The following is a 21,668-nucleotide window of genomic DNA, read 5'->3' on the forward strand; positions in this document are numbered from 1 at the left end:
GCAGGTTGGGAGGGAGCCACACCCGTTCTCTCCCCAGAAACTATTCCCTGGGGGACAACGGGGGCTCAACCTGTACCCTGCGATCTCTACTTCTTCAATCCTTAGGATTTTGAAGCTTTCAAGCCGCTTCTGAGTAGCGAAGCGGCTCTACGGGCGGCGGGGCTGGCGGAGCTCCGAAAGGCACTGCCGTCGCCGAAGGCAGAGAAACCGGAAGTCCCCGAAGGCAGAGAAACCGGAAGTCCGTCCCCTTCTTCTTTTGCCCTCCATCTTTCCCAGCATTAGGCTCTTCTCCAGTGAGTCCTTCCTTCTCATTAGGTGGCCAAAATATTTGAGTTTCATCTTCGATTTGACACATACAGTGACTTTTTTTCTGAAGGAATTCTAACCAATTGGACCTCCCCAAGATGCAGTTTCTTACAGCTTCTTCTTTAATGTTATCTTTTTGATGGATCATGTTCAGAATTCTCCAAGTCCTATACATCCTACATAGTGTAAGGGAATGTTTTAGAAGGAATTTACTGCTTCTTTCCTTTAAATTGCAAGTTGAAGCAGATAAATTCCTGAACAGATAAGTACTGAAGGTGTTCATTTCTTCTATTTTTAAAAATAACAATATAAGAAGAAGCAAATAAACCTCTCATTTTCTTCTTCACTTCATCTAGTTCTAGTTCTAATGTTTGTGGTTTGGATGAAACGCCGTGATAAAGAACGTCAGGCCAAGCAGTTACTCATAGATCCAGAAGATGATGTGAGAGACAATATTCTCAAATATGACGAAGAAGGTGGTGGAGAAGAAGATCAGGTAAGATTATATGTTCATAATGAAATATTTATATTGTACTATACCCTACTACATTGTACTGTAGTCATTATAAGACATCAAGCAAAAAGAGAGAGAGAGAGAGAGAGAGAGAGAGAGAGAGAGAGAGAGAGAGAGACCATGATTTCTACTCTTGCCTTAGGCAAAGCTAGTTGGGTGACATTTGGCCAATCATTTTCTCTTAGCCCTTGGAAGGAGGCAATGGCAAACCACTTCTGAAAAATCTTGCCAAGAAAACTCCAGGGACTTGTCCAGGCAGACTTCAAGAATCAGACATGATTGAACAAAAGAAAAAAAATACATATTATGTTATTACGTTCACAACAATGTAAAGTCACAGCAGCCAGTTCTTTAGCTGGTATTAATCTTCATATTCATTGAGTTCTTTCCCAAAGCCTACATTGCTGTAATGTTTTGGTTTAGTAGATGTGCAAATCCAAGAGTTGCCCTTTTGCAATTTTGTCAGTGGACAGATTTTCTAAGTGCCATCCAAATTTTTTTTGATATGGCACCCAGATAAGCCACTGGGACCACACAATCTGTTTATGGCATAATCTTTCAATTTTTATATTCAGAACTTGATACTTTCTGATCTTCTCCGACATGTCATCTTCTTTTCTACTAGCTCCTTGTATTCACACTTTCTTCTTTTAAACCACAGTTACAACTGTGATTATGAGCCAAGACTCTTATCAATCTTTATTCAGAAATCTACAATATTTTAAACTGCTCATTTTCAGTTACTTTTTCAACTATATGTTCCCAACAATTTTGCATTACTGGTACATGAACAGTTTTTCAGATGTTACAATGATTCATTTTGATGACTATTTTGTTTTTATTTAGAATCAACTTGTGCAATCTTCTTGCACAAACTGAGCATATGATCTACTAATTCTTCTGCTTTTTGCACAATTTGCAAATCAAATGAAATTTGAAACATATGATGATTTTTCAATTCTGGCCTTAATTTTATTAGTTCCAATAGCTTGCTCTTGAAATAGTATTATTTGTCACACAATCAGCCAGTTGTTTAGATTGGATTTAACTTCTTTATCCATGTATTGAGTACTTCCCAAGGACCTGGAATAAGCAGATGTTTATGTTTGATAGTGTTAGAAGTATCAATGCAGGAAGTAAACTGTTTCAGGTAAAGTTATAATTGATTTATGATGATGCCATGTGCCAAGTGGTGCTGCAGTTATTTTGGGATTGAACCCAAAGCACCTATTGCTATTGGTACTACCGTGTTTACCCATAAATAAGACCTTGTCTTATATTTTTTTGAACCCTGAAATAAGTATTTGGCCTTATTGCCATGCACTCAAAGCCCAATAGGGCTTATTATCGGGGATGTCTTATTTTGGGGGAAACAGGGTATCATTGCTTTATTTTGCCACAGTCATTCTATTTCCGTTTGCAGGTCTTTTATCGTGTTATCTTCTCCAGTTCTTTTCTCTTCTATTCTGCTATTTTCAGGTATGCCGTGTCCACTATTTAGACTTTTTTGCCTTTTTTATAGAGAGTTAAATCTGGAATGTTATGTAGCAAGTGTCAGTTTGAAATTTAAAGACCCAGAGGACTTTAGTTTCTTCATTTTCTATACTATATTGTATGGTCCAACCAGTTCTTGCTTGCAGGCAAATGGTATTCCTTGCAGATCTTCTAATGCACCATTGTTATTAATTTGTCGTGCTGTTGTTTGTAGTCAGACTGTGCCAGTAGTGGTTTTCACTTACTTTCACTACCGGTTTGGGACTGTGAGAGCGCGTAGCGCTTCTGTGCATATGCACAGAACATAGACGTCCGGGCGGGTGGGCAGAACCTCCCACCACCACTATCAGTTCTCCCGAACTGGTAGAAACCCACCACTGGTCTGTGCAACATTCTTAAAGCAGCTAACCAGGTAGTCCACTGTTTCTTCTTTGCAGAGGCAGCACTTGCTGTCTGTTGCTGTCTTCTCAATTCTAACTTTGTACACATTGTTTTTAAGGCTTGTGCAGCTAGAATTAGCCCCTCTGTCTCTTTCTTCAACTTCAACTAGCCATTGCCAGATCTTGCTGTTTTCTGCTTTACCTGGTATTTTTTAATGTACTGTCCATGTAATACTTGACCTTTCCATGTCTCTTTTCCCTTCTTCATTCTGATCTTTCCTGTTGGCCAGTTTGGTTTCTACAGTACTCAGTAAGCCTTACTAGCATACTAGCTTCAGTGCATCTTCTGCACTGCCCTTCAGATATTCATCCAATGTCTTTTTTTTTTTCTTTTTCAACCATCTGATGTACTTGCAATATTTCATGCCCACCTATTTTCCTTGATAAGTAGAGTCTGTCAACATCCTTGCAAAGATGAAGGACATGATTCATTGTCATTATTTTTCTGGTCTTTCTATTCAGGGCTTTTAGTGCTGCTTGAGTACAGTCCACTATTCCAGTGGTGTATCTAATTGCTGGAATAGATGGTATTTCCTCCACTGATTCTAAGAATTTTTTTACTCTTAATGTATTCATTTCTAACCTTCTTCTTTACTTCACTGTGCTTGATGTAGTCAGCCCTGAAGGGTGCCAGGTATTTGTAGTGTTTGTCCACACAATGAGGTCTTTGGTGCGCTCTGAGCTTGGTTGTTTTCTTGCAGATGTTTCATTACAGAACTAGGTAACATCATCAGTGCTAGCAGTGAAATTCAGAGAGCACCAAGGATTCCACAATTCAACCCTGAGCTACAGATTTTATCTTCTGTTCATTCCCATCCAGAGTCATGATGTTATTTCCATATGTAATCTTGATTTCTTCGGTTTTCAATATTGTCTCCTGTTGATGATCAGGGTGGTATATTTGTTCAGTCCAAACTCCATTGCAATAACTTGGTTGTGAATAGAGAGAATGTTGAGCAGCAATTCTATTTCAGTTGGCCTTTTTCAATACAGTTTCAGATCATTGGTATAAATAAGGTGGGATAGCCTGGTAGATGTTTTTGATTTTTGATAGCCATGGCTTGATTAGTTCAGTATTACTGACAGTGGAATCAGTGCAGTGACAGAGTAGTGATGATGGTGAGTGTCCTTTAAAAATCCTCTCTTGATATTAACCTCCCCCAGTCTATAATTATTGACCAACAGCTGTTGTCTTCCATTCTTCCATTGATCTTTGTACAAACCTTTGATGTTTCTACTGACTTCTAATATTTCCACACACTTGATTATCCAATCATTTGGCAGGAGGTCAAATGCCTTCTTGTAATCAATACAAATTACATTCAGTTTGGTCTTCCTTCTCCTGCAATTTTCCAAAAACATCTTAATTAGGAACTGATATTTTTTTATGGTCCGTCGCAGTCAACTAGATATTTAGATTGGATTTGGCAATGTTATCCACCTAGAAGTCCTTCCCAAAAATCTGTGATATTATTATTATTATTGTTGTATAATCAGGATTGCTTTTCACATTTGTGAAAACCATGCCTGTAAATTGCCACAACTGCTTGTGTTTGAAAGCTGTCACTATGTGCTTCAAAAGAGACTGATTCTTTTCTCTGGAGGGAAAAAAAATACAGGGCTTCTGATTACTTTGAATAGCTTTTCCCAACCTCCTTGTCAACATAATTTGATACTTTTGCAGGCAGACATAGTCATCAAATAACAAAGTTGGCTGCAAAACACCTGGGAGTACTAAACAGGAATAATAATTTCAATCTATTTTTTACCCTTTACTAGTGTAATCAAAGACAAAGGTGTATGTTTGTAAGGATGATGCAGAGCCATCAAAACACATGGGATGCCAGTCATTGAGAATGTGACTGCATTCAAATGAAGTGTTTTGCCTTAAAATTGATACTTATGGCAGTACTTGGCATAATGTAGGGTTCAGAATTTAAAAATTAGTAGAGGAAGATGTTATTTTTTCTCTTTCGATGAGCAACTTAAATGATAATGCTTTTGTTGAATTATTTCTTTTCCTTGGATAAAGGAGATTATCTAGATCCTTCTCAGTCATGGTTTAAACCTGGATATTGGCCAGAAATGGCATTAGAAATGGCATAAAGAGCCTTGGTGGCGCAGTGGACTAAACTACTGCTGTTAAAGTAGTACTTAGCTGCCAGCTGCCTGCAATTACTGTGAGTTCAATTCTCACCAGGCTCAAGGTTGACTCAGCCTTCCATCCTTTCGAGGTAGGTAAAATGAGGACCCGGTTTGTGGGGGCAATAAGGTGACTTTGTATAAAATAGAACACCGCTCGAAGGGAGGGGGGGCAAAAAGCCTTACTAAGCAGGTATATACAAAAAGTATGAAGGCTATTGCTTAATGCATTGTAAGCCGCCCTGAGTCTCCGGAGAAGGGCGGCATATATAAATCGAACTAACAAACAAACAAACAAACAATCAAATAAGTAAATAAATAAATAAATAGTCATGCTTTTGGATGGAATGGGAGATTACATCTATCCTTATTTGCTTGATCTCTTGATGGTGATTTTCTCTCTGTTTATATCATGGATCATGATATCCTGGATTAACTCTGAGGACTGGGTAGCATGGTGTTGTGCTGCTTGACTTTCTTTCTCCAGGGTCAATTCCAATTAACAATGATTGGGGAGGAGAAATCCCACCCTCAGCCCCTAAGGGTCAGTGTTTTCACTTCTCCACATTAACTTTTACATGAGACCATTGGGTGAGCTAATCCAGTACCATGATACCTAGTTATACATATCTGTTCCTGGAGAATTAAATAATGCTGTGTATGTCTTAACCCATTGTCTGGAGGTTATGACGATCTGAATGGGAAAAATAGATTTCAACTGAACTTTGGCAATACTGAGTGGCTTTTCGGAATTGAGACCTTTTGGTTCTGAAACTGTGCCTACTTTGGTGCTAGATGAGTTTGCATATCCCTTGGGCAATCTGGGCATCCTGCTGGATTCACAATTCTTGCTCAAGGAGCAAATGACAATCATGACTAGAAAGGCCTTTGCACAATTTTATATTGTTTACCAATAGCACCCATTCATAGATCCTCCTATTTGTAGTATTGTAATGTGATCTGCATGGGCTTCCCTTGATCATCCAGAACCTTCAACTGATGCAAAATATAGCAGCACAGAACGTTTTGTGTGTTCTACACTCTTCTCCGTGAGCTGCATTGGTTACTTTCCAGTCCAAACCATTGGTTTGTTTCCAGTCCAATTCCAGATGCTGATTTTAAAGTCGCACATGGTATGGGACTGGGTTATTTGAGGTACTGCCTCTCTCCAATTACATATTCCCATACCACTGGATCTAGCAGAGAGGGCATGCTATGGCTTCCATAAAATAATTGCTAAAAAAAACCAACAAGGATAGGTTTTTAAATGCATGCTGTTAGGCCAGTGACCTTTTTATAGTATATTTTCAACCGTAATGCTATAGACCAGTGTTGGCGAACCTTTTCAGCACCGAGTGCCAGAACGGGAGCGCGCGGGTGGGGAGCGCCAGAAACTGGATGAGCATTTGCGCGCCGGGAAGCTGAGCTTCCAGTTCCGATGCTTCCGTCCACGCGAAGACCAGCTGGCCGGCGCACATGTGCCCGCCGGAACCCAGAAGAGCAACAGACAACAGCTGGTGTGCTCAGAGAGATGGCTCTGTGTGCCACTTCCAGCACACGTGCCATATGTTTGCCATCATGGCTATAGACTGAAGAATTCTTGCCATGTTTTGCACAGCACATTTTGCTGTGCAAGAATGAAAAATATAAAATTCATGCCCATTGATCTCAGGGCCAAATCAGATCAAATTTCTTTTTGCATTCAGTTAGACAATAAACAATTTGTTTTTTGGGGAAAAAAAGATCAAATGTAGGCTTAGAATTACAAATCAAAGTTCTTAATTAATACAGGTGTGTTTGTAAATAATAATAATCCACATAAATATGTTTAGATTTAAAAAAACTAGAAAAGGTTTTAAAATTACATTTTTGTTCCTGAAGCCTTAAATTATGTATTTGTAGTTTTTATTGCATATCAAATGGAAATATTTCAGACTATAGTTATTTCACTTCTTTAAATTGAAGAAACAAATTATTAGCAGGAAATTTCTAGTATATTCTACAAATGTCAAAACTGTTGAGGCATGAAACTTAACTGAGGACATCAGGTGCTATTTTTTGAAAAGCACATAAGCATAAAAATCAAGTCAAATTACTATTTTTCATGGTAGACCAATATTATGTTTTCAAAGCTGTAAAAATTTTTCTATTTTAATAACTTGATTGCTAACCTTTTTTTTCAAAACACATAATCAAGGTTTGTTAGTAACTTAAATAGCTGTCAAGATTTTTTTTTAAAAAAAAAGTATTCCAATTCTGTTTGGAATTCACATTCAGCAAAATTTACTTCCACAAGCAAATCTGTGCCACTAAGATTTAAATCATAAATCACTTTCTGATAATTGTTATACATGGATGTATATGTTAACTGTATATTGCTTTTACTAGAACAGTCCTAATTAGAAATTACATTTACTGTCTTAAAATAATAATCTTAGATTCTAGATGGTAGAGCTGTGAAGTGATCTGAATCAGAGAGAAAGATATGGTTTAGAATTTAAATGAGCTTGCTTGTAGCAGTTTTTTCTGTCTTCATACAACTGTCCTCCAGTGTAATCAGGGAAGAAGACATCCTGGCGTGTGCTATGTGTGTATCCAGGCACACTCCAAATGTTTGCCCTTCAGATATTTACATCGCCCAAATAGACGATCAATTGGCTCTTCACTAATCACTTTCCTTTGAATGATTCTCAAATAGGAATTCAACATGAAGGATAGAATCACCTGGGCATGTGTCTAGCAGTAGAAGACTAAAGTATATCAGAAAACACAAAAACAGCAACTGAATGGAGATTAATTATTTTGGTCTTTCACAAGAAGGTTCAGCATCATATATCATGATGCAAAACATTTATAAATTAGGAAGATGCTCTTGCAATCTGAAGTGAGAAACAAGAATATGTAAAACATCAGATTGCCTTATCTACTATTCAGTAGTCATGCTTATCAGGTTTTAATTTTATGTCCAAAATGCAAACAAACCCTCCATTACCATTCTGTCACTTCACTTTCATCATTGATTAATATCAAAGATGTTACCGCTGTGATGATAAACTATGTAAAACAACTAAAAAGAAAACATTCTACTCTAGGCTTTTTCCATCTCAGATTTTATGAGTTCTCTGTCACATAAGAAATCTGAAAACATGTATCATTCCTAAAGTTCTGCTTTGCCAAACAGGCCAATTTCTAAAGTTGAGATGCTATGAATATTAGTTACATCCAAGGAATTCCTGCATAGGTTCCTGTATGTGATACTCTAGTTATTTTAGCTGACAATAAGGAGGCTGGAATTACTATCAGAATTTTCAGTTTCTGTCAGAATTTCAGAATTCTGTTATTTTCAGAATTTTTTACTTATTTTACTTCCACCGACAAGAGTTAATATCAATAAATTTTGCTTAGGGCGGAACCAAGGCCGCAGGCATGTTACATGATGACAGGAACACAGAGCAATCCTTTAAAAAGCATGGCACATTAAAAAGGGAGTGAAAATATTGACTGGCATGATGATGATCAAGAATGGATCAAAATCAAATAATCCCCATGCATAATAGATTCCTAAGAGAGATATTCTTGAACCTGCCAGTAATACATTTCCTGACTAGGAATCCAAGTTTGTTAAATAGGTACTGATTAAACCAGTGAGGATATGTCCAATCAAGAGTTTTACCTTAAAACCTGGTGATTTTGGTTTTGGTTTTTGTAGAAAGTCATTTTGTTTGGCAAATGTTCTGGTAAAATGGTTCTAATTTCATACTCTCAGCTTGATACAGTTATTTTCTACAGAGCTACACCTTTTTTTTCAAAAGTGGATTTTTTCTACCACAATTTACCCATTTTTCAGGTGGTATAAATGTAATAGGATTCAGCTTTTAGAAGACAAATTAGAAAATAAGTTGTTGTTCCATGAAGTCTTACACATCCTGGAGTCTGAAATGACCTCTATGTTCAAGACAGGAATGGAAATTACTTAATGTGTGCTTCAGCTTTTCACACACAGGACATTCTACCCACCCCAAGGGTACAGCAGACCTAGTTACTAAAGCTGTGCAAAGCTTTAGAAAGCAAAACTTCAAAAAGCATGTTAATGCAAATAAAGCACTGATAAGGTATCTTCTTAAAGCTAGAATTAGAACAGCCAAGAAAATTTGGTGCCCCCCCCCGTAGTTTTCCTTATACTTACTAGTTGACAAAACCGTGATTAAAATACTTGTTTATTATAGGTTTTTTAAAATTTATTTATCAAATTTGTATGCCACCTCTCTCACTGAAGGCAACACTGTTTGGAGAGTGGGGGGTGGCAGCTGAAGTTGCTTGGAATGCCTGCATTAATCTCTGAGTCTAAAAGAAGACATTTCTTAAAATGTAGTCTCAAATTGTTCTCAAAATGGGATGTGAGGATCCCAACACCTTTTCAAAGATCTGCAAATAAAATAAACATTTTAAAGTTTCTGAGTTTTAATTTCTTAATATTGATAGAAACTAGCATACATACAGAGCAAAGATCTTTGAAGTCCTCAATCTTCTTTTAGAATATAAAAGGATCTTGAGACTAAAGTGTTTGAGAATCACTGATCCAGACCAGGTTCTTGGATGAAAAAACAATATATAAATATCTTATGTATCATTTACAGGACTATGATTTAAGTCAGCTCCAGCAACCTGACACTTTAGAACCAGATGCCATCAAACCTGTTGGAATAAGGCGACTTGATGAAAGACCTATTCATGCAGAACCTCAATATCCAGTTAGATCAGCAGCTCCTCATCCTGGGGACATTGGAGACTTCATTAATGAGGTAAATTGAAAGCTGGAGAAGGAGGGAAAACATGTGCCTGTAGGACCTACTAGGCCCAATCTGTACTGATTATGAACAGTGTTTATTTCTAAAGAATAATGATTTTTTAAGGAATTGTTGATAGTTACAATGTTGTAGATATAAATACAGCTTTTAAGTTCAAAAGCATTTAATTTATTTAAATGGAAAACAAATGAATCAATTAACTTTTCTGCATTGGTATTAGTCATACTAAGAAAATATCTGTAGATAAAGATTGAACTATGGAGTCCTTAATGCTCTCAGAGCTTAGTTATTTCTTTGCAAACATTTCATTACCAAACTAGGTAACATTATTAGTGACGAAGTTACCAGGTTACCACATCTCCAAGAAAATAGTGAAGCTTAGAGAGCACCAAGGACCCCACAGAATAACATCTCTGATGTTATCATGATGTAACATCCCCACATCTCTGAAGCGGGGGGAATAAAGGAGACAAATGGCACATGTTTGACATCATAAAGATGCTACAAGTTATGGACTTAAATAAGACTTTGTAATGCAAGAATGTACTTGAGTCATCACAAATGCCTGTCATACGGTTGGTACCGTAACACACGGTTTTATGAATGCATTGCATTTTAGTACAGTTCAATACCTGTTGAATTTTCAATAGGTGGGGTTTTGGATCAATGATCTCTATTTGTCAACCAACAAATGGCAAATTGTATCAAGAAATTATGTCATACTAGCTTTTTTTTAACAATTTGGGGAGTGCTGCTTTTTCAAAATGAACTTACTTTTTTAGATAACATCTGTGAAATATTAATCTGTTCTTTTTTCAGTGTTCTAGTGTTTAAATTTTTATATCACATTTTATATCACATATACATCAATTGTTTAGAACATGAAATGCACAAACTTTCCCATAATGCAGATTTTGAGCCTTTAGCCACACCTTTGTAAAACTAACTTTCAGGACTTTTTTTCTAACAGTTAGTTTTCACATGAAGTGCCTTTCCTAGAACATTGAATTTGTTATAGTTTTATCCCATAAACTCAAATAGCATAAGAAATTATACATCCAAGGCCAGCATTGGATACTGAACTAAGAGGCCCTAGTTTTTGCCCAGTTTGACAAAAGCAAAAAAATATTTTCAGTGTAGTGGGTTTTAATACAATAGCACTTAGCTGTTTTTAAAACCTGCAGTTTATTTGCAAAGGCTTTAGATTATTTGTGTAGATGCCAAGCAAGCCTTATCAATTACTATAAAGCACAGAAGTTAAAAAATTGCACTTAGGGTTTTCTTTGTAGTATATCTTTGGAAGATTTCTGAGATTTTTGCTGATTTCTTTGTAGTCAAAATCTTGAGAGTGAAAAGTTTTAAAGAATGTCCTCAATTCAAAATTGTACTTTTTTTTTAAGTATGAAAGGAATTGAATGGTATGTTTATGTAGACAGATGAAACCTACTTCTTATTTGCATCTAATTTGTAAACTTAGTTCTTACTGGTTCTTGTTTAGTTTTCAATTTAAAAATTCAAGCGACACACAACAAGATTGCCATTTAACTCACAATGAATATTTTCATGCCAGCTATTAATAATTTACAATGTGTTAAATAGCTAAAACTGTTGAACTAGATTGAAAGAATGTTTTAACTGGTGGACATTCATATTCACATGGCATTCTTTGACAGTATTTATTTATTCTTGTTGCGTAGACATAAAGTGTTCCAATCTCTTTAATGATTAGAAATTATATAGAGTGAGAGGCAGGAAGGATAAGCAAGTAATTATAGCTCTCCTTACACTTCAGTTATTCCTGGACCTGCTGCTAATCCAGGCATTTTCTCATGGAGTAATCACTCAAGTTTGGATCTGCATAATTCATGTGAGAAATGATTGGGGTAGTGTTCTTAATTTCTTTCTTATAGTTTTCTCCTCCTAATTGTTTACAGGGACTTAAAGCTGCAGACAACGACCCTACAGCTCCTCCATATGACTCTCTTCTAGTCTTTGACTATGAGGGAAGTGGTTCCACCGCTGGATCTTTGAGCTCCCTCAACTCTTCAAGTAGTGGTGGCGAGCAAGACTATGATTATCTAAATGACTGGGGTCCACGTTTCAAGAAACTTGCTGATATGTACGGGGGAGGTGATGACTGAATGCCATAGTGGCCATCGTTGCATTTGGACAAGTACAAACCTTTTCACTGGTATTCCCAACAAGCGTACAGAAGCTAGGCTTTAACTTTGTAGTCTACTAGCACAAGTGCTTACTGAAGGCTTTGGCATAGGCTGCAAACCTATTTGGGCTCACTGGGAATATCAGTCATCCAATGCTGTTTGGAAAAAAAAAAAAGGAAAACAAACAATTGAGCTCAGTTACACTTGAATTTTACAGTACAGAAGCACTGGGATTTTATGTGCCTTTTTGTACCTTTTTCAGATTGGAATTAATTTTATGTTTAAGGCTTTAAATGGTACTGATTTATGAAAAATGAAGAAAAATCACATTGGGGATGGGGAGAAAGTGCAGTCACCAATATGCTTCAACATGCTTTTGTTACATTGCATTGCTTTTATTAAAACAACAAAATTGAAAAAAACCTCATGGGAACATTTTGTTATTGGGGACATGTGGGGGAAGAAGGCCATGAAAAAAATGTACAATACTTCTAGTTTTAGATGCTAGGGTTTTTCACTAAAATTCTAAATCTTATGCAGCTGGTTGCAAATAAAGGGAGTTTTCATATCACCAGTTTGTAGCAGAACTGATTTTCTTTTCTTATGATAGAATGTTTGACACATTTTGGTCTTAATCCATATACACATTTTTTTAAAGCATTTTCCAGTACTTTTTTTCCCACTTCACTGTAAAAATGATATGTGTACATAATGTTTTATTAGCATAGTCTTTGGGAAGTGCTGAAACTTCCAAACACGTGTATGTATTATTTGGACTATGGATTCAGGTTTTTGCATGTTTATATCTTTTGTTATGGGTAAAGTATTTACAAACAGGTTGCAAACAAGTGACATTGATTCAATTGTTGAGCTGTAGTTAGAGTACTCAAGGTTTGAGTTTTTTAAATTAATTTTTTGTTTGTTTTATTTGTTTGGGGTGGGCAAAAAGTTCTTAGCACAAATGTTTTACATAATTTGTACCAAAAACAAATAAACAAAAACTGTGTGAGAGCGAGAGAAAGAAAAGGGAGAGAAAGTGAGAGAGACAGAGAAAGAAAGACTGAAAAGTCAAGGGGTAGCCTTATCCTTACGGCTCGAGTAACTACACAGTATGTTAAACAACCAGAAAGATGTTTGACAACAGCTTTGCCTCTGTATTATGTACCAGAATATAAATGATACACCCCTGACCCCAATGTTCTGAATAAAATGCTAATTTTTGATCTCGTGACTGAATTGTATTTTTTTCTATTTAAATAATCTGTATTTAAATTATAACTGTAATAACAATCATTAATAGAAACTGCTAATAAAAATAGTTAATGCTTCATTTATACTTGTCTCAAAAATCTAACGAATTCTAAGTTGCTATAGGAATGACAATTTGTTATAAAAGGATTCCATAGTCGGAATGGAACATTCTATATTACAATCAATGTTAAACCTTTACATACAGTTTCCTGAACCATATAGATATTTCTCTCATTGAAAGGGGAAATGGAAACAGAGTATAGAGAATCAAAGTTGCATAGTGATGAAGATGTTGAATCAGGATCTGATTCAACTATATCCCCAACCATGAAAGCTCACCTAATGACTTTGGGCCATTTATCAAGTGAGCTTCCAATCTATATCAGTCCAATAAAAACATCTGGTTGTTAGGGGGGAAATTAAGAAATTTCAATTGAGCGGGAATAAATTGGATTAAACCTCTAATAGATAATACATGTTATACAACATATGGGTACTATGTTTTAGTTAAATTTATATGGAAACTACTACAGGCTGTACGGATCTGGATGGGGAGGAACAGGCTCAGGCTCAACCCATCCAAGACTGAGTGGTTGTGGTTTCCGACGTCCCGATATAGTCAGTTGACGCCATCACTGACTATTGGGGGCGAATCATTGGCCCCCACGGAGAGGGCTCGCAACTTGGGCGTCCTCCTGGATTCACGGCTGTCTTTAGAAGAGCACTTGACGGCCATGACCAGGAGGATTTTTCATCAGGTTCGCCTGATTCGCCAGTTGCGTCCCTTTCTGGATCGGGACTCTTTACGCACGGTCACTCATGCCCTTGTCACCTCCCGCCTGGACTATTGCAACGCTCTCTACATGGGGCTCCCCTTGAGGAGCACCCGGAGGCTCCAACTGGCGCAGAGTGTAGCCGCGCGGGTGGTAATGGGAGCGACATGGCGTTCCCATGTAACACCTCTCCTGCGCGAGCTGCACTGGCTCCCGGTGGTCTTCCGGGTGCGCTTCAAGGTTTTGGTTACCACCTTTAAAGCGCTCCATGGCTTAGGACCCGGGTACTTGCGGGACCGCCTACTACCACCAATAGCCTCCCACCGGCCGGTACGCTCCCATAGAGAGGGGCTCCTCCGGGTGCCGTCAGCCAAACAATGCCGACTGGCGGCCCCCAGGGAGAGAGCCTTCTCTGTGGGGGCACCTACTATCTGGAACGAGCTCCCCCCAGAGATACGGAGGATCCCGGATCTGCGCACCTTCTGCCGCGCCTTAAAGACCTTACTATTTCACCAGGCCGGCCTGGCCTAATTTTCCCCCTCTTTTATAAAAGATTTTTAAAATTTTAAATATCTTTTAGTATTTATATATTCAATTTTAAATTGGTTTTAAAAGTTTGGGGTTTTAAATTTGTCGGGGCCAAAATTATTTAATTTGATTTTATTCTATTTTTTAAATTTTGTATTGTATGTGTTTTTATTGTTTGCCTGTGCACCGCCCTGAGTCCTTCGGGAGTAGGGCGGTATAGAAATCTAATAAATAATAATAATAATAATAATAATAATAATAATACATCAGACATAAAACCAATAAAGGAATGCATTGGGGATGTGGAAAAGTATATTGTTGCATTATGGAAAACAACATCTGGACAAGACTCCCCTGAAAAAAACAGAAAATGAAAGCTTGAGAAAATCCCATTTATTTTGCTACATAATTAAGCAGTTCTGTTTGAGTAATTTAACAGATGCTGTCAATGAATGGGTTGCCTTCAAAAATGGGAAATACAGTGTACCAACTGGAAAGTCTAGGTGAAAAATTTGGAAATGTCATAACTTCATTTTACTTGATTGTCATGATGGCATTTTTTTTCTTCTGTCTTATACATGTCAATTTGATAAAGTGTGAATTTAATTTCACTAGTTTTTAATTAGAATCAGAAGAAATATTTTCTTTAATATGTTAATATTTGAATCTCCTACAATTCAGAAGTGAGATCATGGGATTGAAAGGACATCTGAAGGGAGAATCGGAGATGAAGCATCAACAAGAGCTTGTATAATTACAATTACGTTATTTTTGCAACCATCAGAATGAATTTTTGGAATACTATTTTCTGAAGTTCTGTAATTTTTAAGAGTTCTGTAATTTTTATTAGATTCAAATATCTCCAGCTTTAAAATAACACTGTAAAACTTAGTTTCATTTATTTTAGTAGTATTTTTCCACCATGTGCAGATGCAGACTGTCGCAAAGTTAATCAAAATGACTCTTAATACTGTAATAGAGTGAATTATGGTAAGAGAACAATTTGAAATGAGATCAAAAACATAGGCAAAAGTGCAAAACCAAACCAGATTTATAAATGTAAGTTATAAGGCAAAATGATATCCTTGGGTAAATTGTGCAATTGTATGGTGCATTTCCAGCATAACTATAGAAACCATTAGTAGAGTAATGATTTCTTTTCCTTTGACTTGTCTAAATCAAAATAAAACAGGTAATGTCACACATTTCTGTGGAAGGATATGCATAACCAAAACTTGTACATCACTTACAGATACACATGGCTGCCTAACGAATTGCCAGTATGTTTTAGACTAGTCATCTGAGGAATCCAATTGATGCAGTCTTGATATTTTCCTATCAAGTGGCCCATGAAGATACTGGATTACATTATGATACATAGTCTATTGCATTAAGATCAGCTGGAGTTCTGGAAGCATATTTATTTGTATCATCTATCTATCATGACATTTATTTGCCAGCCATCGAATGACTTAGGACGGATAAGCACATCTGAATCGGTGTTTTATAGCAACTATTACAGTTAAATAAAACAAGGATCACCTTTAGTTCAGCTTGGCTTCTGGTGACTTCACGGACAAGCCAAATATTTTTCTTGGCAACATAGAACCTGGTTTAGCACTGTCACCTTTGAGGGTTCTGGAAACAAGTATTTTCTATTTTGTGAAAAATGCCAGTTTTGATTTCCCCACAAAATAGAAAGGAACAATCTTCAGCACAATTGTCAGTTTTTCTGCATAGGAGTTTCAGAGTCCTTTGCAATTGGCAGCTGGCATTCTGTTTTCAAACTTTGATGTCAAGGAACCGTCCCACTTCCCTCAGCTCCAAGCTAACAATAGTTTGGATGCAAATTTATTATGGAACAGTAAACTTGATGAACATTGGAAAGGAGGAAGGTGGGAAAACATTCACTGGTGCCGAATTAATGTCAGCTTTTGACGTTTGAAGTCAAAGATGTATTAGAAGTGTTTCATCTTGAGCTACTCTATAATGTACAAGCTCAATTCTTTGGTCTTGTTTTATATTGATGCTTTATGAAAGGCTTATGGTTTCCTCTAAAATTTTAAATCAGATTATGCTTTCATTAAAGTTGAAAATATAGTACTGTGCTTTGGGAAGTAGATAAGCTGTTCTCATTATAAATAAGAGAATTTTAGACAGTTGCTTTAGGTTATTGTTTGGTGTTTTGGTCCAGATGCTGTTAATTTACATTTTAATTAATGATGTCTGAAACCTAAACTATTCACAAGCAGGAAGGTTCAAAGTCTTTTCTTGCTCTTTTTAAAGAATGTCTTGCCAGAGTTGCTTTACTGATTGTTAAACTGCCAGGTGAGAAGGTAACTGAGGAGCATTCAAGAAAAATGGGAATACAGCAATTCTTTCTCACCCTTGTGCTCTTGCACTGAACAAGGAATGAAAAAAAATAGTCAAAAGTTCTTGACAAATCCCATAATTGTTATTCCAGGTCATAAGTATCTTACTTATTCCCAAGTATGTATGTGTGCTCACAAACATGCACAGATGCCTTTTGTGTATCTGAGAAAGAGCTTTACAAGCACTTCCTAATATATTTCAGACCTGTATCACTGAATAGATTTCCCTGACCACTCATGATACAAATATAAGTATTATTAATAATCCTTATTGCTCATTAAATGCAATAAAAATCTGTGTGTATGGCTATATGTGTTTTCAAACCTGCAGGATTTGATAATTTTCTAATAATTTTGTGAACTGCTGAGAAAATGTTTGCTTACTAATCTATAATCATTTATCATTTTTAATATTATTACCTAAGTAAACCAAGTTATTTTTCTGTATCAGTATTGGTGTAAAAACACACCAGACTGAATTCACAGTTTCAGAAAAGATCTTTTCCACATAGATTATGTGACCTTCTATGTTAAGAAAATGCTGGGAACTAGGTATGTATCAAAATAGTGTTCCGTCACTGAGCTATGAGTTTTCCTATAATTTTATTATAATTCTGTTGAACATTACATTATGTATCCCATACCTGAGAACATAATCAACCTACTGGCATTATTTCATTTCTTTATAGCATCCTAGGGATGGAATCATATAGACAAATGGTATTGCAATTTTGTCAATGGGGTGTGGGATGGGGAGAGATTTCACCTTAAGACACTTTTTTATTTAAGATAGAAATAAAAATAAATAGTAACAGAATAAAATGGGTTGTATGGATTTTTGTTGATTGTGGGGGGGGGTTTAATCCCATCGATTAAGCCGTTTTGATCGTGAGTATTTTAGTGATCTTTTGTTTGAAGGCACAGTTTATTTCTACAGTTAATTCTGTTACTTGTAATTTAGACAAATCTGTTAATTTCATTGTTTTACATGGTAATAGTAACTGACAATCACAGCCATTATAGCCACATCATTTTACTAAATTCTGGTGGCAAAGACATTCTTGGGAGAAATATATCTTAAATTATGGAAGTCAAATTTAGCCATTAATATGTGTCAGATGTATGAAAACAGCTGATTCAGGTTGGTGATTTATGGCTTGAATATGACATTATTTAACCTCATTAATTCTCAAAGGATGAGAACCCATTGATTTACCTCCCAATGTTTACGTTTTGGTTCAACAAACTTGTATATGCCTTTATATATTAATTTAAACTCTAATTGTATTTTTAAAATTTTTTAAATGTTTCAAAATTGCCATTAAAAATACATAGATTTAAATGATCATGTTCTTGCAAAAATCTGAAATGATATCAAAGTTTTGCGCATTTACCTTGTCCAATCATTTACAATAGTTCCCTCTTACAAGACATGTGGGTAAAGAGTCATTTGCCTCCTATGGATAAAACATGTGCAAGCCATCATTACCTGGAAAAGAACTGTATTCTTTTCTGTACCTATTCTGTATGCACTCATCCTTAATTTGGTTTTTATTTCCCCTGATTAGGATTTAGAAACTACATGCCCAAATTGTCTCTTTTCTGAAATGTTTCTCCAATGTATTTTGCCCAGTTTGCGTTGTCTTGTCCCATCCTTCTCCCATGGAACTACCTAATTTCATTCATATTGAACTTAACCAACAGGAAGCCCTATATATATTATACTCAATTTTAGCTGATAAAGTAGTACTTATTCAATGAGGGATAGAAATTTGTAGTTACAAATAATGATTATGGACATTCTCAGTCACCCAGGTCATGGTTGTCCCAAAGATGCTGTTCAAAAGGCAACTGGACTTCCTTGTTTTTTCCTTGAAAATATTATGCTTCTCATCTAAGAACTTCTTCATTTGTCCAGTTGTCTTTTAGGACATTTATGTGTGACATCCCCAAAGCAAAAGAAGCTGTCAAAACACAAACTATTTAAAATAATAATATGTTTACCCGGAACTGTACAGAAGAACATACAGAACAGATATCTCATGTACAGCATCTTCAAATGCCAACAGGATGCATTCTTCTTCAAGCCAATCAATAAACTTTCTGTAGGTCTTCCAAAAAGCATCCCATTCAAACTTATTCTCTAGTACAAGTCATAGAAGAAGTTCAGCTTGACTGCTCACATCCAGCAATCTTTTTTTCCCATTTGTCCCAGGGAAAAAAAAAAACTGTAAACAATTAGTGGAATTCAATAGCATTCTCATCAGCTATTTTCAGAGTGGAAAACTATGTTTGCAACTTGTTGAAAAGCTAACAAATGCTCTTTTCATGTCTACTGACAAGCAATGCCATCTCTTAATGATATATGACAATGCAGTAAGCTGATTTTAATAGTGCTCAACTTAGAACCATTTGTTTAATGACTGTTTGAACGGACAGTTTTAGGGCTGTTTTTCACACTTATGACTATTGCAGCATCCTGTGGTCACATGATCAAAATTCAGACTCTTGACAACTGGTATGTATTTATAATGGTTGCAATGTCCCAGGGTCATGTGATCACCTTTTGTGACCTTCTGACAAGCAAAGTCAATGGGAAAGCCAGTATGCTGTCCCACTCACACACACACACACACACACATACCATGGGTATTAGGACACTCTATTTAGATTTCCAAGCCTGAATTAGTATTCACCAGCAATTCCCTTTGCCAGCTCCGACCTTTTGTGCCCCCCTTCCCCCAAGTTCAACAGGCTACTCAAAAGAAGCCAGAACTAGTCCACAGTGCAAAGACAAGGTAAGTCCACAGGGCAAAGGCATGATCCTGAAGTTCAAGGCAAGAATCACAATGGCTGAACAACACAAAGCAAGGAAATGACACGTTCTCAGCATGGTTTCACTCCCCTTGCTAACTTAAATAACTGTGTCCTGGTGCAGCCCATCAAGAGGGGCAAAGCTATCTCCTCAGATGACTTTTGCTGTGCCTGCCCTACATGCTCTCATACTGGGAGGAGGAGGCAGTTCTTCTTCATCTCCACTGATGAGTGGCTGCTATGTGCCCTCTTCACCGGAAGACTTTGGGCTTCCCAGCTGCAGCTGTGCCTCTCCTGTCTCTAGCTCAGCTGACTGCTTGTCCAGTCACTTTCCTGTGTTCGGCCCCTCCACTCCGGATTCGTAGCCCTCGGCTGGCTCCCCTGATATCCCTGGGACCGGCTCATCTTCCTCCAAACTAGTATCTTGAGAGGCATCTGGGGAAGTGTCTGGAGGAGTCATCATAGCCAGATTCAATTAACAACTGCAGTGATTCACTTAACAGCTGTGGCAAATAATGTTGTAAAATGGGGCAAAACTCACTTAACAACTGTCTTGCTTAGCAAAGGAAATTTTGGGCTAAATGGGGTCATAAATTGAGATCCATCTGTATTCAAAGTCCATTGTAGAAGGATATGGAATGCCTATTCTATGCAAATTTGCTTGAGAATGTTTGTTCACAATTTCTCCCTAATAGCTGGCATTCAAAGCATGCCATAGAGATTCCAGAGCAACTAAAAACGATGAGCAAATTCCACAAAGATTTCTTTGTCTTTTAAAGCTGTTAAAATCTAGCTAGATTTTATTGTCACTGTTGTAGTGACATGGAAAGGCTGCTGGGCTTTACTCTAGCTGCCTTAAGTCTTAAGGCATTCCAGAAACATATGTAAATCAAAATAAATGAATAAATAATCAAAGTAGTTTCTCATTTACCAGACTATGACATAGTAAGACATGAGGCAAAGTTCTTCTGATGCTGAAGACAATCATTGTGTCACATAGCCATTCCCATTATTAGGGAAAGTAAAGCTGTTTCCTCATATAGCTTGCTCTGAATAACTTTCAAAACAGCCAATTGTTAGATTAAATTGTTGGCAGGATTTTTCTTCTGGATACTGAAGACTTGGTGACTTGGTGAGTTATGAATCTATGGGATGGAAAATGTTATGTTCCACCCACATCAAGGAACAATGTATCTTAAGCTAGTGTATGTACAGTATATATAAGTCCATATGTTTTTGTGTCTATCTGTCTGTGACAGAAAAGGCCGCAAATGTATTTTCAAATCCAAATCAATCTTCCAAAAACTTTTCCAAAAGCAAAAATTGTTTTGCGAAATATATTCTTTTCAACACTGTGATTTTTATGTTGCCCTTATCTTTTCTCACCAAGCCTGCTGTATTTTTGTTTTCTCCATTTTTCTTGTTAATATGTTTATAAAGATTTGCTGTACAGAGCTCAGTGATCTTTTATAAATGTGGAAGTGTCAGTGTTTTAATACAACTGATTTATAGATTTACTTTTTCAGATACAGCATTTCGTGTTCGATATAACTACTTTTTTCTATTCTGCCACTTGCTCATTTTCTTTTAATTTGATTTCTTGAAATCTAATATTTGTACCAAAACTCTATTTTTCTGAAATTGTCATAAAATACTCATATTTGTGTAATATAGTATGATTGAATTAAATTAGCTTGAAATCATTAACTAGTATTGAATTAAATTAGCTTGAAATCATTAACTAGTATTTAATTCATAACTAGAGAGCACGCATGTGTGTGTGTGTGCTTTCTGAATCTGAAGAATGAATAAGAGAATTTTGAAAATTATTCTTGTAGTACAGCCTGCATTGAAAGATAAACTTCCTTAATGTGCTGTGTGTGACTATAGATAAAGAAATCTGCTGGAGTTTTTTTCTTCAGTGCAATATCTTAGAAAAGTTAGATTATTATATTACATTTGTTATCTTCAGTTCTGTAGGGTGAGTTTATAAAAATCCAGCTACCTCCCTGCTCTATAAATCAAAAGTAATGGTCAGATAACAGCAAAAAATAAATTCTGGCT

At 36.5% G+C, this 21,668-nt stretch overlaps 1 protein-coding gene across 3 annotated transcripts in view; it reads left to right on the forward strand.

Annotated features, from left to right (window-relative positions):
* Nucleotides 1-13,109, forward strand: part of CDH2 (cadherin 2) — a 158,482-nt gene extending 145,373 nt beyond the window's left edge. For all 3 annotated transcript variants that reach the window (XM_070940566.1, XM_070940567.1, XM_070940568.1), the window contains exons 14-16: nucleotides 663-802; nucleotides 9,534-9,698; nucleotides 11,639-13,109. In XM_070940566.1, coding sequence (XP_070796667.1) covers nucleotides 663-802; nucleotides 9,534-9,698; nucleotides 11,639-11,845 — 512 coding nt within the window. In that variant the 3' untranslated portion in view covers nucleotides 11,846-13,109. The remainder of the gene's footprint in view (nucleotides 1-662; nucleotides 803-9,533; nucleotides 9,699-11,638) is intronic.
* The last annotated feature ends 8,559 nt before the right edge of the window (nucleotides 13,110-21,668 follow it).

Source organism: Pituophis catenifer, unplaced genomic scaffold (genome assembly GCF_029215685.1).
Source record: "Pituophis catenifer annectens isolate HBS135680 unplaced genomic scaffold, rPitCat1.0.hap2 SCAF_3, whole genome shotgun sequence".
NCBI lineage: Eukaryota > Metazoa > Chordata > Lepidosauria > Squamata > Colubridae > Pituophis > Pituophis catenifer.